At 36.3% G+C, this 22,472-nt stretch overlaps 1 protein-coding gene across 2 annotated transcripts in view; it reads right to left on the bottom strand.

Annotated features, from left to right (window-relative positions):
- The window catches only part of PRKG1 (protein kinase cGMP-dependent 1), a 1,186,942-nt gene that overhangs the window by 173,263 nt on the left and 991,207 nt on the right, over positions 1–22,472 (bottom strand). For both annotated transcript variants that reach the window (XM_004285352.3, XM_004285351.3), the window contains exon 7: positions 20,415–20,509. In XM_004285352.3, the coding sequence (XP_004285400.1) occupies positions 20,415–20,509 (95 nt within the window). The remainder of the gene's footprint in view (positions 1–20,414; positions 20,510–22,472) is intronic.

The raw sequence follows: 22,472 nt of genomic DNA on the forward strand, positions 1-22,472 counted from the left end.
CCATTGATAGATGAATGGATAAAGAAGATGTCTCTCTCTCTCTCTCTCACTCACACACACAGACACACACAGACACACACAATGGAATATTACTCAGTCATAAAAAATACCTTACCATCTGCAACAGCATGGGTGGATCTTGACTGTATTGTATAATCAGATAGAGAAAGACAAATACTGCATGATTTCACTTATATGTGGCATCTAAGAAACCAAACAAACAAAACAAAACCTCAACTCATAGACACAGAAAACAGATTAGTGGTTACCACAGGGGAGGACGGTTGGGGGTGAGGGTGTAAAACTGAAAAAGGAGATCAGTAAGTACAAATTTCTAGTTATAAAATAAGTAATTATAACTAGAAAGGGGATGTAAAGTACAGCATGGGGAATATGGCCAATAATACTGTACTAAATTTGTATGGTGACAGATGGTAACTAGACTTATTGTGGTGATTTTCTAATATATACAAGTGTTGAATCACTATGTTGTGTACCCAAGACTGATTTACTGTATGTCAATCATACCTCAAAAAAATTATTAAATAGGTTCAAGTTTCTGTAATTAGACTGTTTACTGAGATGTTTTTAACAAGAAATAAACAGTTAAACAGTAGAAATGTTAGGGTATCACATTTTACTGAGTGTGGATATTGTGGTAATCACTTCACAATATATGTAAGTCAAATCATTATGTACACCTTAATATTGTACATCAATTACATCTCAATAAAATTAAAATAAAAAAGGAGTTTGAATAAAACTCCTCTTTTGGTGTATACATTAATAATGACATAACATCACCAATATTCTTTTTTTTTTTTTTTACTTTCCTACATTTTATTTTTTATTTTTTTACATCTTTATTGGAGTATAATTGCTTTATAATGTTGTGTTAGTTTCTGCTGTACTACAAAGTGAATCAGCTATACATATACATATATCCCCATATCCCCTCCCTCTGGAGCCTCCCTCCCACCCTCCTTTTCCCACCCCTCTAGGCCATCACAAAGCATCAAGCTGATCTCCCTGTGCTATGTGGCTGCTTCCCACTAGCCATCCATTTTACACTTGGTAGTGTATATATGTCAATGTTACTCTCTCCCTTTGTCCCAGCTTCCACTTCCCCCTGACCCCATGTCCTCAAATCTGTTCTCTGTTTGTCTTTACTGCTGCCCTGTCACTAGGTTCATCAGTACCGTTTTTTAAGATTCCATATAAATGGGTTAGCACACAGTATTTGTTTTTCTCTTTCTGAGTTACTTCACTCTGTATGACAGACTCTGGGTCCAACCACCTCATTACAAATAACTCAATTTTGTTCCTCTTAATGGCTGAGTAATATTCCATTATATATATATATATATATATATATATATATATATGCCACATCTTCTTTATCCATTCATCTGTCAGTGGACATTTAGGTTGATTTCATGTCATGGCTCTTGTAAACAGTGCTGCAGTGAACATTGTGGTACATGTCTCTTTTTGAATTATGGTTTTCTCAGGGTATATGCCCAGTAGTGGGATTGCTGGGTCATATGGTAGTTCTATGTTTAATTTTTTAAGGAACCTCCATACTGTTCTCCATAGTGGCTGTATCAATTTACATTCCCACCAACACTGCAGGAGGGTTCCCTTTCCTCTACACCCTCTCCAACATTTATTGTTTCTAGATTTTTTTGATGATGGCCATTCTGACCAGTGTGATGTGATACCTCATTGAACATCACCTCTATTTTTGAGGGTTTCATGCATATCAGACATTGAACGAAGCACTTTACATCAATTACCTCATTTAGTCCTCACAACTCTAGAAGGTAGGCATTATTATTCTTATTTTAGAATAAAATAAACTGAGGCTTAGGTAAGAAGAGAAAGACACAACGTCACTTATATAATATTCTGTCTAGAGATACATAACTTGAATTTAGTCATGAAGAAATATCGCACAAATCCAAACTGAGTGATACTCTATAAAATAATTGGTTTGTAGTCCTCAAAAAATGTCAGTGCCATGACAGATAACAGAAAGTATCTTCAGTTTAAAAGAGACCAAGGAGGCATGACATTAATATATGATCCTTGATTGGATTCTGAAATGGAGGGGAAAAGTTCTATAAACAGTATTATTGGGACAACTTGCAAAATTTGAAATAAGTGCTATAAATTAGATAAAATATCAACATTAAATGTCTTGAATTTTGATAACATAGTGATTACATAAGAATATATCCTTGTTGGGAAACAGACATTAAGGCATTAGGGGAAAAGGGCATGATGTGTTGAACTTACTCTCAAACAATTCAGAAATAAATTATATATTATATATATAACACACATTTGTATCAATATATTACGAAAGACAAGATGATGAAACAAATATAGAAAAATGTTAAAAACTGGTGGATTTGGATAAATATATATGGGAGCTTTCTGTGTTAATCTTGCAACTTCTATGTAAATTTGAAATTATTTCAAAATAACATGTTTTTTAAAACCACAGCAGTATCTCTGAAGGCAGTAGATATTTCAAACTTTAGACTTTTTTTCAAGTCTGAGTAGAGTCAGGTCTCATTTTTTTGTAAGTGAGCGAATGGAGGTAATAAAACTTGGAGCTGCAAAATGTTTCATTTTATTTGTCTTGGAAGTATCTTAGTTGAGCAGATATTAGTTTCATCATATTATGAAAATGAAATGAATTTTATCAAATATTAAAGTAGTAAAGAAAGCTTTACTTAAAATGCTTTAAAAAGCTACTGCTCCTTTTTTAAAATCAGAGCCTACCAAGAACTTTGAATGTACTACTAATCATTTTCTAATGAACTTCTCATAAAGTTCGGCTTAGCTGCTAATATTAACATAAGCTATATCCCCTACATTAAGTCCCTGAATAAAGTCCTGTGTATATTCTTTTGGCAAGGTTCTTCATAGTCCCCAAACATCAAATGGGATTTCTTTATTATGTATTTATATAAAATTAATTTGAAATGTAAAATAGTTATTTAACATTCAGCTCAGATAGAAGAAAATAAGCAACAAAAGATCTTCATTTTAATGCCCACTGATCTTCCAGTCCCTGTATACATGTCTTGCTTCTTTATACGTGTAGCAATATTTACTAGTATTACTAGACTGGAACATATTCTTTTCACTCAGGTTTAACACAAAATAAATCTACATCTAATTTCCTAGGCAATTTCACATTCATCCTAGAACTCTTTTGGCAAAACACTCTGAGTAGGTATGTGCAGCCACTGCAAAACTAGATTTTGTACTACATTTGCCTCTCATAAATTTTACCCATGAGTCTGTCAGAGAACCACTTTTGTAAAATAACTCAAAATGGCCATTTTATATGAACAATTTCCTGACTAATCATTTTTAAGTAAAAGGTGTTAACATGAAAATATGAAAGAAAACTTCTCAAACATTATTCAAGCCAAGAATAAGTTTCATAGAATAGTATGATCTGGGCCTGTTCTAAAATTTCTGGATCACATGATAATTTGTGTATGTGTTTTTTGTTGTTGTTGTTTATTTTTGTTTTGGTTTTTTTGTGTGTGTTTTTTAGTCAGTCAACTATATATTTCATGAGCATTTAGGAATGAAAAGTAAATGCTACATTATTAACATAATTATATAGGTGATTACTAAATAAAAACCATTTGAATAATTAACACCCTCCAGGGGATGGCACCAGCCCTAAGCCCCCACCTGGAATGCACAGAGAGTTGAGGGGAATGTGACCCCACCCTTTAGTGGGCCAGCACCAGCCATGAGCACCACCCCCAGGCTGTGAAGACAGCTGTGCAGGGATCTAGCCCCATGACCCACTGGGCTCTGCAGACAGCAATGCAGGGACCCAGCCCTACCCTCCAAGATGGTTGGCACCAGCCACATGATCTGTGAACTGTGTAGACAGCCACATGGGAAGCCTACTCTGCACTCCAGCGGGTCCACAGCCACTGCACAAGGTACAGCCTCACAGCCAACCAAGCTGGGGGCCAGAATTGCCTATCATGGTGCCCAGAGTAGTCAACTTGTCACAACAGAAGGAGCCACACAGCCCAAATAGGGGACATTCTTAGAGCATATAGCTCTGACGTCCAGAGGGGAGAGTACTGTTAGGCCCCATAAGGTGTCTCCTATGTAAGGCCACTTCTCCAAAATGAAGACACATAACCAACCTAACACAGAAAAATGAACAAAGAGCATCTGGCAAAATGAGGAGACAAAGGAATATGTTCCAAATGAAGGAACAAGACAAAACCTCAGAAAAAGAACTAACTGAAGTGAAGGTAAGCAATCTTTTCAATGAAGAGTTCAAGGTAATGATCATAAAGATGCTCATCAAACTCAGGAGAATAATGGATGAACACAGTGAGAATTTTAACAAAGAATTAGAAAATATAAAGAAGAAATACACTAAAATACACTAGAAGGAATCAACAGTAGATTAGATGATACAGAGGAATAGATTAGTGAAATGGAAGGCAGAGTAGTGTAATTTACTCAAACTGAACAGAAAAAAAAAGGAATTACAAAACGATGAGGATAGTTTAAGAGACCTTTAGGACAACATCAAACATATTAACATTTGCATTATAGGGGTCCCAGAAAGAGAAGAGAGAGAAAAAGGGGCAAATAACTTATTTGAAGAAATAATAGCTGAAAATTTTCCTAACCCGGGAAAGGAAACAGACATTCAGGTACAAAAAGCACAGAGTCTCAAACAAGATGAACCCAAAGAGCTCCACAGCCAAGACACATTATAATTAAAATGGCAAAAATTTAAGATAAAGAGAGACTCTTAAAAGCAGCAAGAGAAAAGCAATTAGTTATGCACACAGGATTTCCTGTAAGATAATCAGCTGACTTTTCAGTAGAAACTTTGCAGGCCAGAAGAGATGGCACTACCTATTCAAAGTGATGAAATTTTTACAAAGCCTACAATCAAGAATACTCCACATTGGGCTTCCCTGGTGGCGCAGTGGTTGAGAATCTGCCTGCTAATACAGGGGACACGGGTTCGAGCTGTGGTCTGGGAAGATCCCACATGCCGCGGAGCAACTAGGCCCATGAGCCACAACTACTGAGCCTGCGCGTCTAGAGCCTGTGCTCCGCAACAAGAGAGGCCGCGATAGTGAGAGGCCCGCGCACTGCGATGAAGAGCGGTCCCCGCTTGCCACAACTAGAGAAAGCCCTCGCACAGAAACGAAGACCCAACAGAGCCAAATAAATAAATAAATAAACAAATGTGGGGTTAAAAAAAAAAAAGGAAAAGAATTTAAAAAAAAACAAAACAAAAAACGAATACTCCACACGACAAGGTAATCATTCAGATCCAAAAGAGATCAAGAGTTTTACAGACAAGCAAAAGCTACAAGAGTTCAGTACCAGCTTTTCAAGAAATGTTAAAGGGACGTCTCTAAGTGGAAAAGAAAAGGTCAGAACCAGAAATAGAAAACTTATGAAAGAAAAAATCTCACTGGTAAAAGCAAACATACAGCCAAGGTAGTAGATCAACCACTTATAAAACTAGTAGGAAGATTAAAAGACAAAAATAGTAAAATCATTGATATGCACAATAAGTAGTTCAGGGATACCAAAAACATGTAAAATATGACATCAAAAACATTAAAATTGAGGGAGAAGGGGAAATGTAGGGTTGTAAGAATGTGCTTGAAATTAAAAGATCATCAACTTAAAATCATCATATATACATATGTTGTATATGAACCTCATGGTAACCGCAAAGCAAAAACCTATTAATAGATACACACACATTTCTCCAAAGAAGACATACAGATGGCCAAGAAGCACATGAAAAGCTGCTCAACGTCACTAATTATTAGAGAAATGCAAATCAAAACTACAATGAGGTATCACCTCACACCAGTTAGAAGGGGCATCATCAGAAAATCTACAAACAACAAATGTGGGAGAGGGTGTGGAGAAAAGGGAACCTTCTCGCACTGTTGGTGGGAGTGTAAATTGATACAGCCACTATGGAAAACAGTATGGACGTTCCTTAAAAAACTGAAAATGGAATTACCATATGATCCAGAAATCCCACTACTTGGCATATATCCAGAGAAAACCATAATTCAAAAAGACACCTGCACCTCAATGTTCACTGAAGCACTATTTACAATAGCCAGGTCATGGAAGCAACCTAAATGCCCATCAACAGATGAATGGATAAAGAAGATGTGGTACATATATACAATGGAATATTACTCAGCCATAAAAAGGAAAGAAATTGGGTCATTTGTTGAGACGTGGATGGATCTAGAGACTGTCATACAGAGTGAAGTAAGTCAGAAAGAGAAAAACAAATATCATATATTAACACATATATGTGGAACATAGAAAAATAGTACAGATGAACCAGTTTGCGGGGCAGAAATTGAGACACAGATGTAGAGAACAAATGTATGGACACCAAGGGGGAAAAGCCGCGGTGGGGGTGGGGGCGGGGTGTGATGAATTGGGCGACTGGAATTGACATGTATACACTGATGTGTATAAAGTTGATGACTAATAAGAACCTGCTGTATAAAAAAATAAATAAAATTCAAAAATGAAAAGGCAGTCTACTGAATAGGAGAAGATGTTCGTAAATGATATATCTAATGTGTTAATATCCAAAATATTCTAAGAACTCATACAACTCAACATCAAAAAAAAACAATTCAACTAAAACATGGTCAGAGGACCTGAATAGACATTCTCTCCAAAGAGGACATATAGATGGCCAAAAGACACATGAACAGATGTTCAACATCACTAATCATCAGGGAAATGCAAATGAAAACCACAAGTGAACATCTCATACCTACAAAAATGGTAATCATTAAAAGACAAGAAATAAGTGTTCATGAGGATGTGGAAAAAATGGAACTCTCATGTACTGTTGGGAATGTAAATTGGTAAAATCATTGTGGAAAACAGTATGGAGGTTCCTCAAAAACTTAAAAATAGAAAAAAAAAGAAAAAAAAAGTGGAACTGCCATATGATCCAGCAATTTCATTTCTGGGTATTTACCTAAAGAAAACAAAAACACTAACTGAAAAGATATATGAACCCCAGTGTTCACTGCAGCATTATTTACAGTAGCCAAGATATGGAAGCAACCTATGTCCTTTGATAGATGAATGGACAAAGAAGATGTGGTATATACATAAAATGGAATATTACTCAGACATAAAAAGAATGAAATTTTGCCATTTGCAACAACATGGATGAATCTGAGGGTATTAGGCTAAGTGAAGTAAGTCAGAGAGAGATTGACAAATACCATATGATCTTACTTACGTGTGGAATCTAAAAACAATACAAACAAACAAACAAACAAAACAAAAACAGACTCATAGATACAGAGAACAAATGGGTAGTTGCCAGAGGAGAGGGGAGTGGGAGGTGAAATAGGTTAAGGGAGTTAAGAGGTACAAACCTCCAGCTATAAAATAAATAATCCATAGAGATATAATATACAGCATAAGGAATATAGTTAATAATATTGTAATAAGTTTCTATGGGGACAAATGGTTACTAGACTTACTGTGGTGATCATTTCAGAATGTATGCAAATGTCAAATCACTGTTTAGTACCCCTAAAACTAAAATACTAGTATGGTACATCAACTATGTTTCAACTTAAAAAAGTATACATGTCTTTTTACCCTACCACCCCATCTCCCTTATCCTGCTCCCTTAAAGAATGGTCTAGAAGGGGATGCTTATGCTCCAGGTGGGCACATTCCCCTGACCCTGAAGACTCCTTTTCCTTTGGAAAGAGGTATAGCAGAGAAAGACCAGAATGGGAACAGCTAAAGCTCAGGACAGAGTAAGGATCCTATTTGCCTGGCCAGTGTTGTGGTGTTTGTGATATATTAGGATATGATGAATGAAAAAACAAATCCAATAGCATAAGTTACAGGTAAAGAAAAGATCTGAATTATGGTAGGAAAATGGATAAAAGAGATAAAGGAATAAGTGTGAGAAATATTGTGGAAAAATAGTCCATAAAACTTGGTGTCAGAATATGAAGGGAGAGCTATGTCATGTCAAGGAGGTGGGGTGGGGCTTGCAGAGGTTGTCTTTAACTTTCACACCTGGGTGACTAGGGAAATGCAGCATTCTTAACAGAGTAACTGGTTTGAAGGGAAAATAATACATTTGAGATAAAGAAAGAAAAAAGCTAGTCAAGACTGCCCTGTCATAGTATTTGCCTATAAGTGTATCCAACTCTGTTCTTAGCAGAGACCCAGAGATCCATGATCCACTCTCTGAATATTGAAATGAATAATAAAATCTATAAATATAAAATATCTCATCAATCACTTAAAGTTATTTCCCATTTCCACAAACATATAGTCTTGCTACTTTAAATAAAATCATTTGGCTAAGCAACTCTTTTCAGGATATTTAGACATTGCTAGAAGGAGAAACTGTAAGACATATTCCAATTCTTACTCACTCTACTTTAGCAAATGGAAAATTAATGAAATTTGTTGTGGCTGGTGACAGAATAATTTATCCAGTCTTCTTTTGAATAAAAATACCAGTTAAAATGGAAATTAATAAAAATAAATATGGTCCTGTTGTAGTCTCATGTGTGTGACATCTGGCTTATCCTCAGAGCTCATGAGGTGCACATAGTGAGGGAAGGCATACGCTACCACATAGTAGTATATGGATTGTGGATGTAGGAAGTTAAGAGAGATACAAAATATCAATTGCTTATAGTAAGTAGCAAAGGTTCTAAAACCCATTATTTTCTATCATTTCAATTTCTGATTATTCTGGGGTAGGTTTAAAAATAAAGAAACATACCTTTTATTTCCCCCCATATATTAAGAAAAATATATGATATTAAAAGTTCATAATTTTAAAATTCACAAATTTAAAAGTTAACATCAGGCACATGTTTTACAATTCTTGACTATTTGTGTTTGGTAACACAAATTCAAAAGCCTTAAAGTAAAAAAAAAAAAAAAATTCATTTCTCCAGGATAGCAAATCCATGTTTCTAAGGGAAAAAAATACATATGGATGGGGGCGGTAGAAAACCGTTATTCTTGTTAAGGAATGTTTGTGGAAAATGTTGCTTTCAAACCAACATGTTTCCCCATATGGGGAGCAGGTTTGCAGCAAAAATGTTGTTAAGTAGACAGTGAGAGAGGCAGTCAGCCATCTGGGTAGCAGGCAACTGTCGTCTACTGATGCCGAGGGCATCACTAAGCTCAAACACTCAGGAATATTCTAGAAAACAGGAGGGCAGCCATTACGCCTTATAGGATAAACTCTTAATACCCACAGACCTGCGTTGTGGGATAGTTTTAGAAATGGTTCTACAAGCCACTTAAAGGGAAAAGGGTGATGGATAGGTCCATTTGCTCTAAAATCATTTCAATTGGCAATGGAAAACTAGAGCTTTCCGCCAAGATGAAACCGCAAGTATTTTTATGCTAAGTGAGCCTCAATCATCTAAATCATGGGGATTGGTAGAGGACAAATGTCTTGAGTGTCTCAGGAGAGTATGAACTATGAGAAAATAGAAAAAAAAAAAGCAGCTATATGCTTTTCTCCTGGGTACTGTTGTTATACCTAATCTGGATAGGAAAGGGCAACAGTAATAAAATTAAACTCCCAAGCACTGAGAACTCCCTAGGATGTCCATTCTGTTCCCACCTGGTCACTGTTGCATGTAACTGCAGTATGGTCAACTGAAAAGGCAATATATCATGGGACCAAAGGGACTTGAGTTTGAATCCTAGCTTCCTCCTGACTAGCTCTCTGACTTTGTGCACGTCACTTAACCTGAGCCTCAGTTTTCCCACATGCAGAATGGGGCTAATAATGATTGCTGTGAGTATGAAACAGAATAACGTAGGTAAGAGTATTGGCACAGTATCTTGGAGGGCAGGAAATCAGTCTTATTTACCTTTAAATACCTCAGCATCAAACAGTAAACGATACATTTTTGATAAGAGTGACTAGACAAATTTAAGACAGCAACATTAAAGTGCATGCTGTTTAAATTTAAAATCTTGTAGCATAATGAACTGTAGTTACATATAGGCATACTGGGTTAACTGTCTTAATAAATAGTTTACCTTACATTTCCTAATGTGGAATGTGAGGATCACTACTGCTTCAGATGACTTTAAGCAGTACAATAATAAACACTTTATGTAAAATATATACTTTATTTTGTATATTATTTCTTTATTTAGTATTAAACTTATTTACCTAGATGTATAAATCCATATTTTCAATGACTATTGTTCAGAAAAAGGCAGAAGTAGAGAATTAACTCAACAGCTTGGAAACACCCATTTCCTCTTGGAGAAGGCAAGGGTCTTTCCTCTTCCCTAGGTAAAAGCTGATCTGCTTTCCGTCACAATAGATTAGTTGGCATTTTCTAGATTTTATATAAATGGAAGCACACAGTATGTACTCTTTTTTTATCTGGTTTATTTCACTCATCACAATTACTTTGATATGCCTCTATGTTGTTGAATGTCAATACTTCGCTGTTTTTATTGATCAAAAGTACTTCAGTGTATGACTATATGATGATTTGTTTATCCATTCATCTGTTGACACACATTTGGGTTGTTTCAAGTTTGGGGATATTACAAATAAAGCTGTCATGAACATTTGTGGACAAGTCTTTTCATGGATATAAGCTTTCAGGTTTCATATAAATAGCTAGGAATGGGATGGATGAATAATGTGGCAGGTAATAGGTTTAACTTTTTAAGAAGCTGCAAAACTGTTTTCAAAAGTGTTGGTTCCATTTTCGTCACTGCCCTCCCAGCAGTATACGAAAGTTCTACTTGTTCCACATCCTCTCGACCATCTTCTAAATTTTAGCCATTCCAATGTACATTGTGGCTTTAATTTGCATTACCCTAAGGACAAATCGTGGTGAGCAGATGTTCATGTGCTTATTTGTGGTCAGTTTCTCTTTACTGATGAAATGTCTCTCCAAATCGTTTGCCTATTTAAAAATTGGGTTGTTTCCTAATTATTGAGATTTGAGATTTCTTTATATAGTCTGCAATTAAGCCTTTTTTGTATATGTGATTTGCAAATATTTTCTCTCAGTCTGTGAAGAAAACATATTTTATTTTCATACTCCTGATAGTGTTTTTGAAAGAACAGAATTTTATAATTTTAATGAAGTATATTTTTTTCTTTTATGGATTACATTTAGGTAGTGTGTGTGTATGTGTACATATGTGTGTGTGTGTATACATATATATACATATATATATATATACACATATATATTCTTTGCCTAACCAAAGTTCACAAAATTTATCTCCTATATTTTTTTCCTAAAGATTTTATACTTATGGTTTCACATTGAGGTCTATGATAAATTTTAAGTTAATTTTTGTATATCATGCAAGGTATAGATCCAAGTTTAAAAAAAAAAATTAATGGATGTTTAGTTGTTTCAGCACCATTTATGGAAAATGGTGAACTGAACTGTCTTTGAACTGCCGTTGAGAATCAATTGACAAATGCTATGGACTGAACTGTGTGCCCCACTACCACCGATGCGTATGATGCAGCCCTACTCCCCAGTATGATGGTATTTAGAGATGGAGCCTTTGGGAGATACCTAGGTTTAGATGGGGTCATAAGTGTGGGATGGAGCCTTTGGGAGATAACTAGGTTTAGATGGGGCCATAAGGGTGGGGCCCTTATGATGGAATTAGTGCCCTTATAAGAAGTGACACCAGAAAGCTTGCACTCTCTCTCTCCATGTGCTCATGCTGAGGAATGGCCATGTGAGCACACAGCAAGAAAGCAGCCATATGCAAGCCATGAAGTGAGTCCTCACCAGAACCCAACCATGTAGGCACCCTGATCTCAGACTTCCAACCTCCACAACTGTGAGAAAATAAGCTTCTGTTGTTGAAGCCACCCACTGTATGATATTTTGTTATGGCAGCCCAAGCTGACTAAGCCAGCAATATATGTGTGGTTGATTTTGGAACTCTTTATTCTGTTCCTCAGATCCGTTTGCCTATGTTGACATCAATACCACACTGCCTTAAGTATTGTGGCTTTAAAATAAGTCTCAAGGTCTAGTAGGTTTAATCTTTTAAATTTCTTCTTTTCAAAATTCTTTTGACTACTCTAGGTCCCTTAAGTTTCCATATGAATTTTAAAATCAATTTCTACAAAAAAGCTTGCTGGGATTTTGACTGGGATTTCACTGGATGTATAAATCAATTGAGGAGAACAATATTGAGTCTTATGATGCATGAAAATGTTGTAACAAATAGAGTATATCTCAAAATTTCTCTTGGAAATGTTTTATAGCTTTCAGTATACAGGTTTTATTTATCTTTTGTCAAATTTATCTCCAATTACTTCATAATTTTAAAGCTATTATAAATGGTACTTTTTCAATTTTTGATTGTTTGTTGCTTGATTAAATTATGGATACCTATATGATTATTTATTGACATATTTGAACATGGCCCTGGGAAGGGGTGGTGAACTTGAAGCCCCTTAAATACTACTTGAAATGTCCTGGAACATGGGGTGAGACAACTATCACATAGCATATTTTCCGAAAGATCTCCCACTCCCATTTCATTGTATGAATGAGGAATGAGAACAATGTGAAGCCAAATACAGCTGGAAATGCTTGTTTCATGTGGATACAGTCTCAATCAGAATACATTAAGTAAATGTTACCTTCAAAGATAATTTTTGGATATTCAGATGGTTTTAAAACATTTTTTTCACTCATCACAAGTGATTAGTGTAATGACAATGAATCTAATTAAAATCTTTGTTGCCTGTCCAAAGTATACTTAATAGCAAGTAATTTTTCTTCTATACTGTATGAAGGAAAAATTAAGAAGCAATCATTTAGACTTAGAAAGAATAAAAATGACAGACACAAAATACTAGCCAAGTTCATTAACAAGGAAATTAGCTTCAAATGAAATATTTTTATATCTGTTTTTGAAGAGATTTTCAAATTTACATTACCTTTTCTTATCTTACGGCACCTGAAGGAAATTATCTGTCTGAATGACATGTTGGAGAATAACAATGAGGAACTGAATTGTTTTGTAAGTAGCTCAATTTCCGCCACTGAAATGATCTTGTATTTAAGACAGCAGGGATAAAGAAAATATTTTATGGAAAAATACTAAGACTCTGTGATGTTCCCCAACCATCTACAAAAATCTGATCCCTTTTATATAAACAATCATTCAGGTAAGCAGGCCCAAAGCCTTCCTTCAGAAGAGAAGTCCTCTCTTATAACTCCTCTTGCATTTAACAGATTTTTTTTAAAGACAACCAATTTCCTAATGTATTTAAAACTAATGTGTCTTGGGTTACTGATCAGTTACTGACAATTATAAAAGCTAAATCAACTTCTAGTGATATATCTGAGTCTACAGTGCACACTAAAACATTAACAAGATTATCAAGTAAATTCAAACAACAACAAAAATTGTTTTCTACAGCTAACTTTACATTCCAGGTAAAGGTATTCTTTGGAGAAGTCCAGAGAGTATGTGCTCAAATTTTGTTGATTAAATTAAATTCATTGTGTGTGTGTGTGTGTGTGTGTGTGTGTGTGTGTGTGTGTGTAGGTTAGGCCAGAGGTGTTCTCATACTACTATCTGTAATTTAGGATGTGTGTGTAGGAGGGAGTTGTGAATATGTGGGGGGGGGGGGATGTATAATTATATTTTGTATGCAATATAGCTTCTTCAAAACAAAGATATGATTTCCATAAATCTTCTGATGAGTTCCTTGACATCAGAGCTCAATTAGGCATTGTAGCCTGGACATCTTTATGTTAAGAGAGGAGAGAATATGTCCATATCATAAGTGCCTACAGAACAACAGGTCAGCTTCTACATGCCTACACATTTGGGTTCTGTGCTGTGCTGGACTCCCAGGTTCTTACATCGCAGTTGGGGCTTGTTGCGAGTTTAGTTATTCATCCATGCCAGGAGGAACTGTAATCATAAAAGATGATTCAAATGGCAAATGCCTAATAGCAAAATACCTCAACGGGATTATGATGACATAAAAACTATCTTAGTATGACTAGAATATAGATCACGAAGCAGGCACATGGGTGATGAGACTGCAGTAGTAATATGGGAACAGATCTCACAACAAGGAGTGCCACAGACAGCCTTTGAGAAGGAAAATGATCTGAGGCTGGTTGTTTCAGAGACAGTTATGGATTGAATTGTGTCCCCTCAAAAGCTATGTCAACATCCTAAGCCCCCAGACCCGTGAATGTGACCTTATTTGGAAATAGGTCTTTCCAGACATAATTGAGTTAAGATGATGTTATCCTGGAATAGGGTAGGCCCTAAATGCAATGACTGGCATCCTTACAAGGAGAGAGAGATTTTGATACAGACACACAAACAGAGGGGAGACAGTCATGTGAAGAAGGAGACAGAAATTGGAATGATGAAGCTACCAGCCAAACCTATCAAGGATTGCTGGCAGCCTCCAGAAGCCAGGAGAGAGACATAGGACAGATTCTTCCCTAGAGCTTTCAGAGGACACATGGCCACGGTGACACCCTGAGTTTGAACTTCTAGTCTGCAGAGTTATTTAACAATAATTTCTGTTGTTTTAAGACACTCAGTTTGTGATAATTTATCATGGCCACCTAGAAACTAATACCGTGAACTTATCATAGTGTGTGGAATGGGTGAGAGGTGAGCAAGACTGGACACAGAATGACCAATTAGAAGGACCAACAGCGAAATCCAGAAGGCAGAGCATTAATCAGAACTAATCAGAACAGTGGCAGTGAGAATGGCAAGACATAGGCGATGCTGAGAGTTATTTAGAAGGTAGAATCCATAGGATTAATTATCAGCGATTAGGGAATTTTAGGAAAGAAAAGACTCAGATAATTTCCAAATGTCTGGTTTGAGAAACATTTAGTGCCATAGGGATCACTTGAAAGGAAGACACTTGGCTGGGGGTAGAGAGAAAAATAAATTTAGCTTTGTCTTAGTGCCATTTGAAGTAACTAAGTGATGTCTAAGTGGACTTGCCTCACAGGAAACTGGGTCTGGAATTCAGGAAAAAGTTTTGGGACGACATATAGATAGAATAATGATGCTATGACACTTCATGATTCTCCCATAATATCATTTAGCACACTTTATTTTAATTTCCTGTTTATCTGTAAATCCTCAGCAAGGAAGCAAGCTGAGACCAGAGAATTGAGGGAACTACTACTTTTGAGAACACTGCTCTCCTCAACAGGCCAACCTCAGATGTCCCTACTTGTCCCATCTTATGGATGAAGGAGGGATACTAATAAAGCAATTCTAGCTCTTCCCGGTCAGTTGTGTAAAAAGAAGCTGGCCCTAAGTACTGACAGATTTTGGGCTTTGGACCTTAGCCACAAATCCAGGACAACAGGGAAAAAAATCCCACTAGACATTCTGTTACATTTTACATAGATAATCCATTATAATCCTAAGAATAATCTTCACTAAAACCATATTAATTATAATCCTCACTACAAAAGACAAAGAAACTAAAGAAGAAAAACCCTAAAAGTCTCAGGTGCAGGAAATAGAGAGGAGTCCTAAGGTTAGAGAAATGAGCTGGAGCTTGGCAGGAGAGCTCATGAAGGGTGGGTGAAGAAGTCCTGCTATGACCCTATCAAGACAGCAGCTGGCCTGTCCCTAGGTTCTTCAGAACCTTTTTTTTTTTTTCTTTTTTTAACGTAGGGGCAGGACAGGAGTAAAGACACAGACGTAGAGAATGGACTTGAGGGGACGGGGAGGGGGAAGGGCAAGCTGGGACGAAGTGAGACAGTGGCATGGACTTATATATACTACCAAATGTAAAACAGATAGCTAGTGGGAAGCAGCCGCATAGCACAGGGAGATCAGCTAGGTGCTTTGTGCCCACCTAGAGGGGTGGGATAGGGAGGGTGGGAGGGAGGGAGATGCAAGAGGGAGGGGATTGAATTGTGTCCCCTATACATATATGTATAGCTGATTCACTTTGTTATAAAGCAGAAACTAACACACCACTGTAAAGCAGTTATACTCAAAAAAAGATGTTAAAAAAAAAAAAGCAGCTGGGACGGAGCCGTTTATAAGTCCTAGAGTATTTCTTCACACAAAACACAAGCTTTAGAAATAACTCTCTATATTGTCCCAGGTAAGCATCACAGAGGTTTTTCCTGAGAGAAACAGAAACCCAAGCCTTGCAACTGAGATCTGAACTCTTTCTTTCCTATCTTTATGGTACAGGGACAGGATGGTGATAGTGGGAGGGACAGAAAGTACTTGGGGAGGATAAAAAAGAGGCTTGAATTGTATCTATAATATTTCATTTCCAAATAAATAAATGAGTATTAATAAGATTCAATATTGCAACATATTAAAATGTTGTATCCAGTATTTGTTATATGATTTTATGTGCTATCATTTTACTAATTAAAAAAAATAAACAGGTTAAAAAATGTTAATTAACTTGCCCAGATCACAGTCCATGAGAGGAGAAACTATGGAAATATAGACTTCTAATACCAAACTCTGTTAAACTGACTTGGCTTATTCATTTTTGCATTAACAAGGAAGGGCCTAACATGTGGCCAAGGTATTCAGAATGATAGACAACAGCTGGCATAATTCCTGGAGGGAGGGGCCCTGCTGACAGAGGTCTGCTATCAAATGCCACCATTCAACAGGGTGGCCCAGGGCTGCATTTGGCACGTGACCTAAGGAAACTTAGAGATCATCTACTTCAACTGGGTCAGTTTACAAATTCAGTAACAGACCCAGAGAGATTAACTGGCTGGCTTAGTGAGTGGATAATTCAAAATTTAATGCTATGTCAATTATACCAGGTGCTCTAAACTGTAGTCAATAAGTAGCAGAACAGTCTTGGGAATGGGGATGATGATGATGATAAATAAAAATAAACATGATGGTGGTGGTGATGATAGCAGCTAACGTTTTTGAGCACTAATCTAAATTCTAGGTACTCACCTGAATGCTTTGTAAGTATCCCCTTGATTATTCCTCACAACAGCCCAAAAAGTTAGGTACAATCATCATCTCCATTCAGATCAAAGGAGAGCCTCTCAGGGGCTCATAATCTGTAAATTACAGAGTAGATCCCAACCTAGGCAGTCTGACTTCTGTGCTGGAACTCTTAACCATATGCTGTGCTAAAGACTCAAACATTAGGGGAAGGGGGAGGGAGCAAGTGGGAGCTCAATCCCATCTCTCTCAGGTTCATCTTGGGCTTATATATTTCCCATTACTACAGATGCGAGGTGTGTATTTGGCTTAGAATTTGACATTATCTGATGCCAATATGAATCCTACATGGTGTCAAGTCAGGTAGAGCTCTTGAAGAAATGGTATGTTAGAGTGTAGATGGATTGACTCATGAATTATTGGATTAAACCTGAAGTAAATTCCCTAAACACAACTTTAGTTTTCCTGTATATAAAGGAGTACTTCTGAAAAGAGTAAAACATTTTGCCCTCTCTCTGGTGTGGGAAAACCATTATCACAGCAAAAAAAGAATGTTTAAGCCAACAATACTGAATAATTCGTTTCATGTCAACCAAAAAAAGTGAAAGCAATAAATAAACCAAATTTTTCTAGTAATGAGATGCTGCTATTGGTTAGTGAATGTTAATAATGTAGATTATAGGATAGTTAGATTTATGACTACCATCTCCTTCCAACAAGGAAATGAATCTTGTTAATTCTAGAGGCAGAACTACATAGTGGAGTTCTGGAGTTTGGTTACTGAGGTCACATTTCAGCTCTGTCATTCAATTATATACTGTGTGTGTTTAATCAATACTAGTATTACGCATCCTCAAATTTAAAAAGAATGGTCAAGGATTGATTTCAATATTATCAATCTGTCAATATTTTAATGATCTGCTGAACATCCTCAGGAAAACAAAACAAAAATTCCCAGTACATATAAATTTTATTTGTGAGAAAACAACAATCTGAAATGCCGTGTTATGTCCACACAGAGAATGCTGACTATAAAATTTGTCTTCCAAGGATAAAAATCGTAAGGTCCAAGGAAGCATAGCTATTACTCACAAGGATATACATGGTTGCTCAAAAGACTTTATATCCTAAAGCTACATACATTTTTAAGTTATTTGTAGGGAAACAAGTGAAACAAATCAATCTGATTTGTGAAAAGTCAGAATTTCTTGTGTGAAACATTGAAATTCAAAGAAAAGATCAAAAAAAGAACACAGAGACACACAGTGAAAAACAGGTTAGTGACTAGAACAGCAAAACATTAAAATGTCAAAAAATAATCAAAACAAGCAAATAACAAGGCTAAAACTAACAGGCTTCCTTTGTTGGAATCTAGTTACAGAGTTTTAAAGAGGCACATCTATTGATATAAATCACAAAATGGCAGCTCACAGGTAAAATCGTGTGCAGAAGTGTTTTCCAGCAGAGCTTTTTTTTTTTAAATCAAGTTACAAAATCACATATCTTTTTCAGAACCCAGTTTTTTCTGTGTTTCTTAAAAAAAAAAAAAAACAACAGCATAGCAATGAGCTGGAGCTCAGTAATTGATGTGCTTAATTGTATAAGTCTTTCTAGTTTGCCACCAGTTTTACTCACCTTATTTTTACTCATTGACATTGGGTTGGCCAAGAAGTTCTTTTGGGTTTTTCTGTAACGTTATGGAAAAACCTGAACATTCTGGCCAACCCAATACATTACCAGCCTGCCCCCTTTAGTCAGGTGAGTTCATAAGCCCTTATGCACCATCAAACTAACTCAAGTCATGAAAGTGATCAATTGCAGAAAGGACTGCAAGATTGGGGATCATCAGGGAGCTTCATTTGTTCACTCACTCATTCGTTCATTCAACAAATACACGTTGATTTCAAAAGTGCCAGATACTGAGCTCAAATCAGCGTATAAGTATTTGGGATTTCTTTGCATCAAGATAATAGGCAGTCATAGATCTGGATGTGTACCAAGATGTATGTGATAGAGCTGAGGACAAAACAATGATGAATTTTAGGAAATGAAATAAGAAATTCTAAAAAGTGCTAACAATTGGCTAATAATTGCAAGGGTCTCAAAGGATGGGGATTCTAAAGAAGGAAGGGGTGGTCACAGTGTAAAACTATGGCTGAGCAGTGATGTTAAATGAAGACAGAAAAGAAAGACAATTCTATGATGTAAGTAGCAAATCCCTGGTGATGTTTAAGAGGGCACACATAGAGTAGGCTGATAAAGCCAGGTTGAGTGGTGAGAAGATAAGCATAAAGGGCTTGAGAAAGAGGGATGGAGGGAGGTTGGGGGGTAGGTATGATGGAAAATGGTGAGGGTGGGGTGAAGAGAAGGCCAGTGAAGAGGACTGAATATGTACAAAAGAGAGATTTGGTGCCAGACAGTTCACAAGAATAACCATATGCTAGAATGAATTCAATCTAGATGCAATACCATTAACTTAAATTTTGATATCAGAGCAAACTTTAGTAACTTTTCTGTAAACCATATCCCCAAGTTCACTTCCTGGGACACATTCTGGGAAGGTGTTTTCACTCTAAACCTTTCTTTAGTTAGCACCAAAATTCACTGACAATAAGCTACAAAAGAAAATCTGTCAATTCTCAATTATGTTTTATTTTCTGGTGTTCCACTTGTGATCTCAATCAGAAATGACTGAAATGTTTCTGGTTCTTTGGCTCTGCTGGAAATGACATTTTCCACAGAGGCATCTAATCTTGGACCAATGAAATCAGGTGATATTATTCTCCAGAATCCTCTACATATATAATAATCAAGACAGAAAGATTAAAGTACAAATGGTATGTAAAATGCCTTTTGAGCTCATCCACAGCGAAGCTGGATGTGATTTACCTTCACCTGCACCTCATCTTCCACCTCCACTACCGCAGCTAGTGATGAAAACCACCACCCAGAGGTGAATCCCAGAAAGGCTTCATTGCCTTTTGATATATTGTTTGTACAATCAGGTTTGGAGACGTCAAAATTCTCAGCCAATCATCCTCCTATGATTCCGAGTAAAACTGTCGTACAAAATAAGCTTAGGAGAGACTTCTCCCTCTCTTTTAGAGTCTTTGTAGAGATTATAATTAAGGAGAATTTTTCCTATTGATATAAAATTATATAAAATGATTGATTACAGATGTTAACCGCTCAATTCCATAGCCTACCCAAATAGGTTCTAAGTCCGGCTGGAAATAAATAAAATTGATCGTCAAGGGTCTGTGTCGGACGGTAGAATAAGCACTAAACGCCCTACTGTGCTAGAAGCTCAATATGTAAGACAAATTTATGTAGCATTCAACCAAAATCTTTGTAACGTGTGATCGACTTACCCCTGCAAGGCTTTCTCTCCAAACCAATCTCCTTTTCCTAAGGTTCTAAGAAAGACTGGGTCTTCACTTGGCGAGTCTTCACGAGTGACATTTACCTAGAAAGAGAAACAATGAAAGCCTGTATCCACGGCATACACACTGGATGATCAAATAAACACTGATTAATGATGTTCGTTCCATTTCTTCTTTCTTTTTTTTTTTAAACTTATTTTCATGAAGAGAAAAAGTACATTACCACTAAAGGGGACAAAGAATAATATCGCAACTTCACATGCACCCCAAGAAGTAATCTCCATGTATTTTGTTATGCTTTCAAGTTGTTGTCAAGGAATAATAAATTATTCAGAAATTTGAATTTCACTCAAATCTTCAACTCTATTCCCACTTCCAACTTTCTATGAGGCAATCACTATGATGGATTTAGTAGTGTTCCTCCAGTCTTTTTTTGTGTGTTTATATGCATGTGTTTTAAAAATATATGAATAGCATAATACAGTATGAATTATTCTGTGACTTACATTTTTTCTCTTATCATTATTTTATTTATTCCATGCTATTATATATAAATCTAGTTTTCATTTTAATGTTTTAGTGTCTTCTTTCATCCTATATTTATCAATTTCCTTGCAGATGGACGTTTATACTGTCTCCATTCTTTGGCTTCACTTAACATCTTTCTATACACCTCTCTACATGTACATCCCAGTTTCACTAGGACATGCCTATCTCTTTGCCAAGAAGAAGCCAGCCTTCATTCAAAGGCCAGTCACATTTCCATGAAGACTTCCTGCAGGTCTCTACCTGACTACTGTCCTCATGATCCATATGTTTCATTCAGCAGGAGTTCTTTTTTTGAAGATATATAAATTACATATGTGTCTTTATTTTACCATAATGAATAGTATGCTCTTCAAAGAAATGGGCATTTCTTTGATATTCTCTGTAATTTATAGTAAGTACTCAATAAAGAGTAGTAAACTGCATGAACAGAAGAGCTTCATTACTAACAAGATATCTCCGCCCATATAGGACTTGGGAGTTGGGTGATAGTCCATTGAAAGCAAGTAATAATGTATTTGTTGAATGAAGACATAAATGTAGTAAATTGTACCTTTGTGTTAATTCACTTCCCCCTAAAGTTCTACAAATATAATACTGGCTACGTGTCCTTTAAAAAGTTTAAATAGTTAAAATTCACCTACCTGGAAAATGTAATGAAATAGAAAAACTAATTTCTTGAGACAATGCCAGACACTTAAACACATTTTAAAATACTATGCTTCAGGTTTCTGAATTTAGAGACTGGATGTCAAAGACCAGAATTTTTATAAGTATTAAAAAGGTCTATGCAAGGTGGAGGGAATTCAATTATTACTCTCCACTGACCCATTTGATTACTCCTCCACATGGTGTTTCAAAAGCATGGAAATGCAGTTTTTAACACTTAACCACTGAGCTATATAAGAGAGGTACTCATATGCATACTGATGAGGCTTTCACAGATGTGAATGGAAATATACTAGCCCAGTGGTTCTCAAACTGTGTGTGTGTGTGTGTGTGTGTGTGTGTGTGTGTGTGTGTGTGTGGTGGGGAGAGGGGGAGTGCAGTCTTGTTTAAAATAAAGGTTACTTAACTCTTATTCCTGAGGTTTTGATTGAATGGGTTTTGGAAACCTGCATTTCAAAAGATTAATGTGGGTGATTTAGATGCAAATGTTCTACAGACCAACCTTTGACAAACACTGATACACTGTTTCATTTCTGAACCTCAGTTTTCTTATCTGCACAATGAGACAACTCAACAAAATTACTTCTGTCAGTCCTCCTGGCTGATGAAAAAAAGTCAATGATTAACTTAACTATAAGTTAAGCTCATTAATTCAAATTAGATATAGGGATACAAATAACTGTACATTTGCCATTTGGGTAACAAAAAAGATTATAAACTCAAAATGGCAGATTTACGTAAGCCATGGAGAAATTTGGGTGGGTTTTGAAATGTTCTTAAAAAATATGTTACTGAAATGCAGTAAGAGACACAAAAAACGGGTCACCTATG

Source organism: Orcinus orca, chromosome 14, assembly GCF_937001465.1.
Source record: "Orcinus orca chromosome 14, mOrcOrc1.1, whole genome shotgun sequence".
Classification (NCBI taxonomy): Eukaryota; Metazoa; Chordata; class Mammalia; order Artiodactyla; family Delphinidae; genus Orcinus; species Orcinus orca.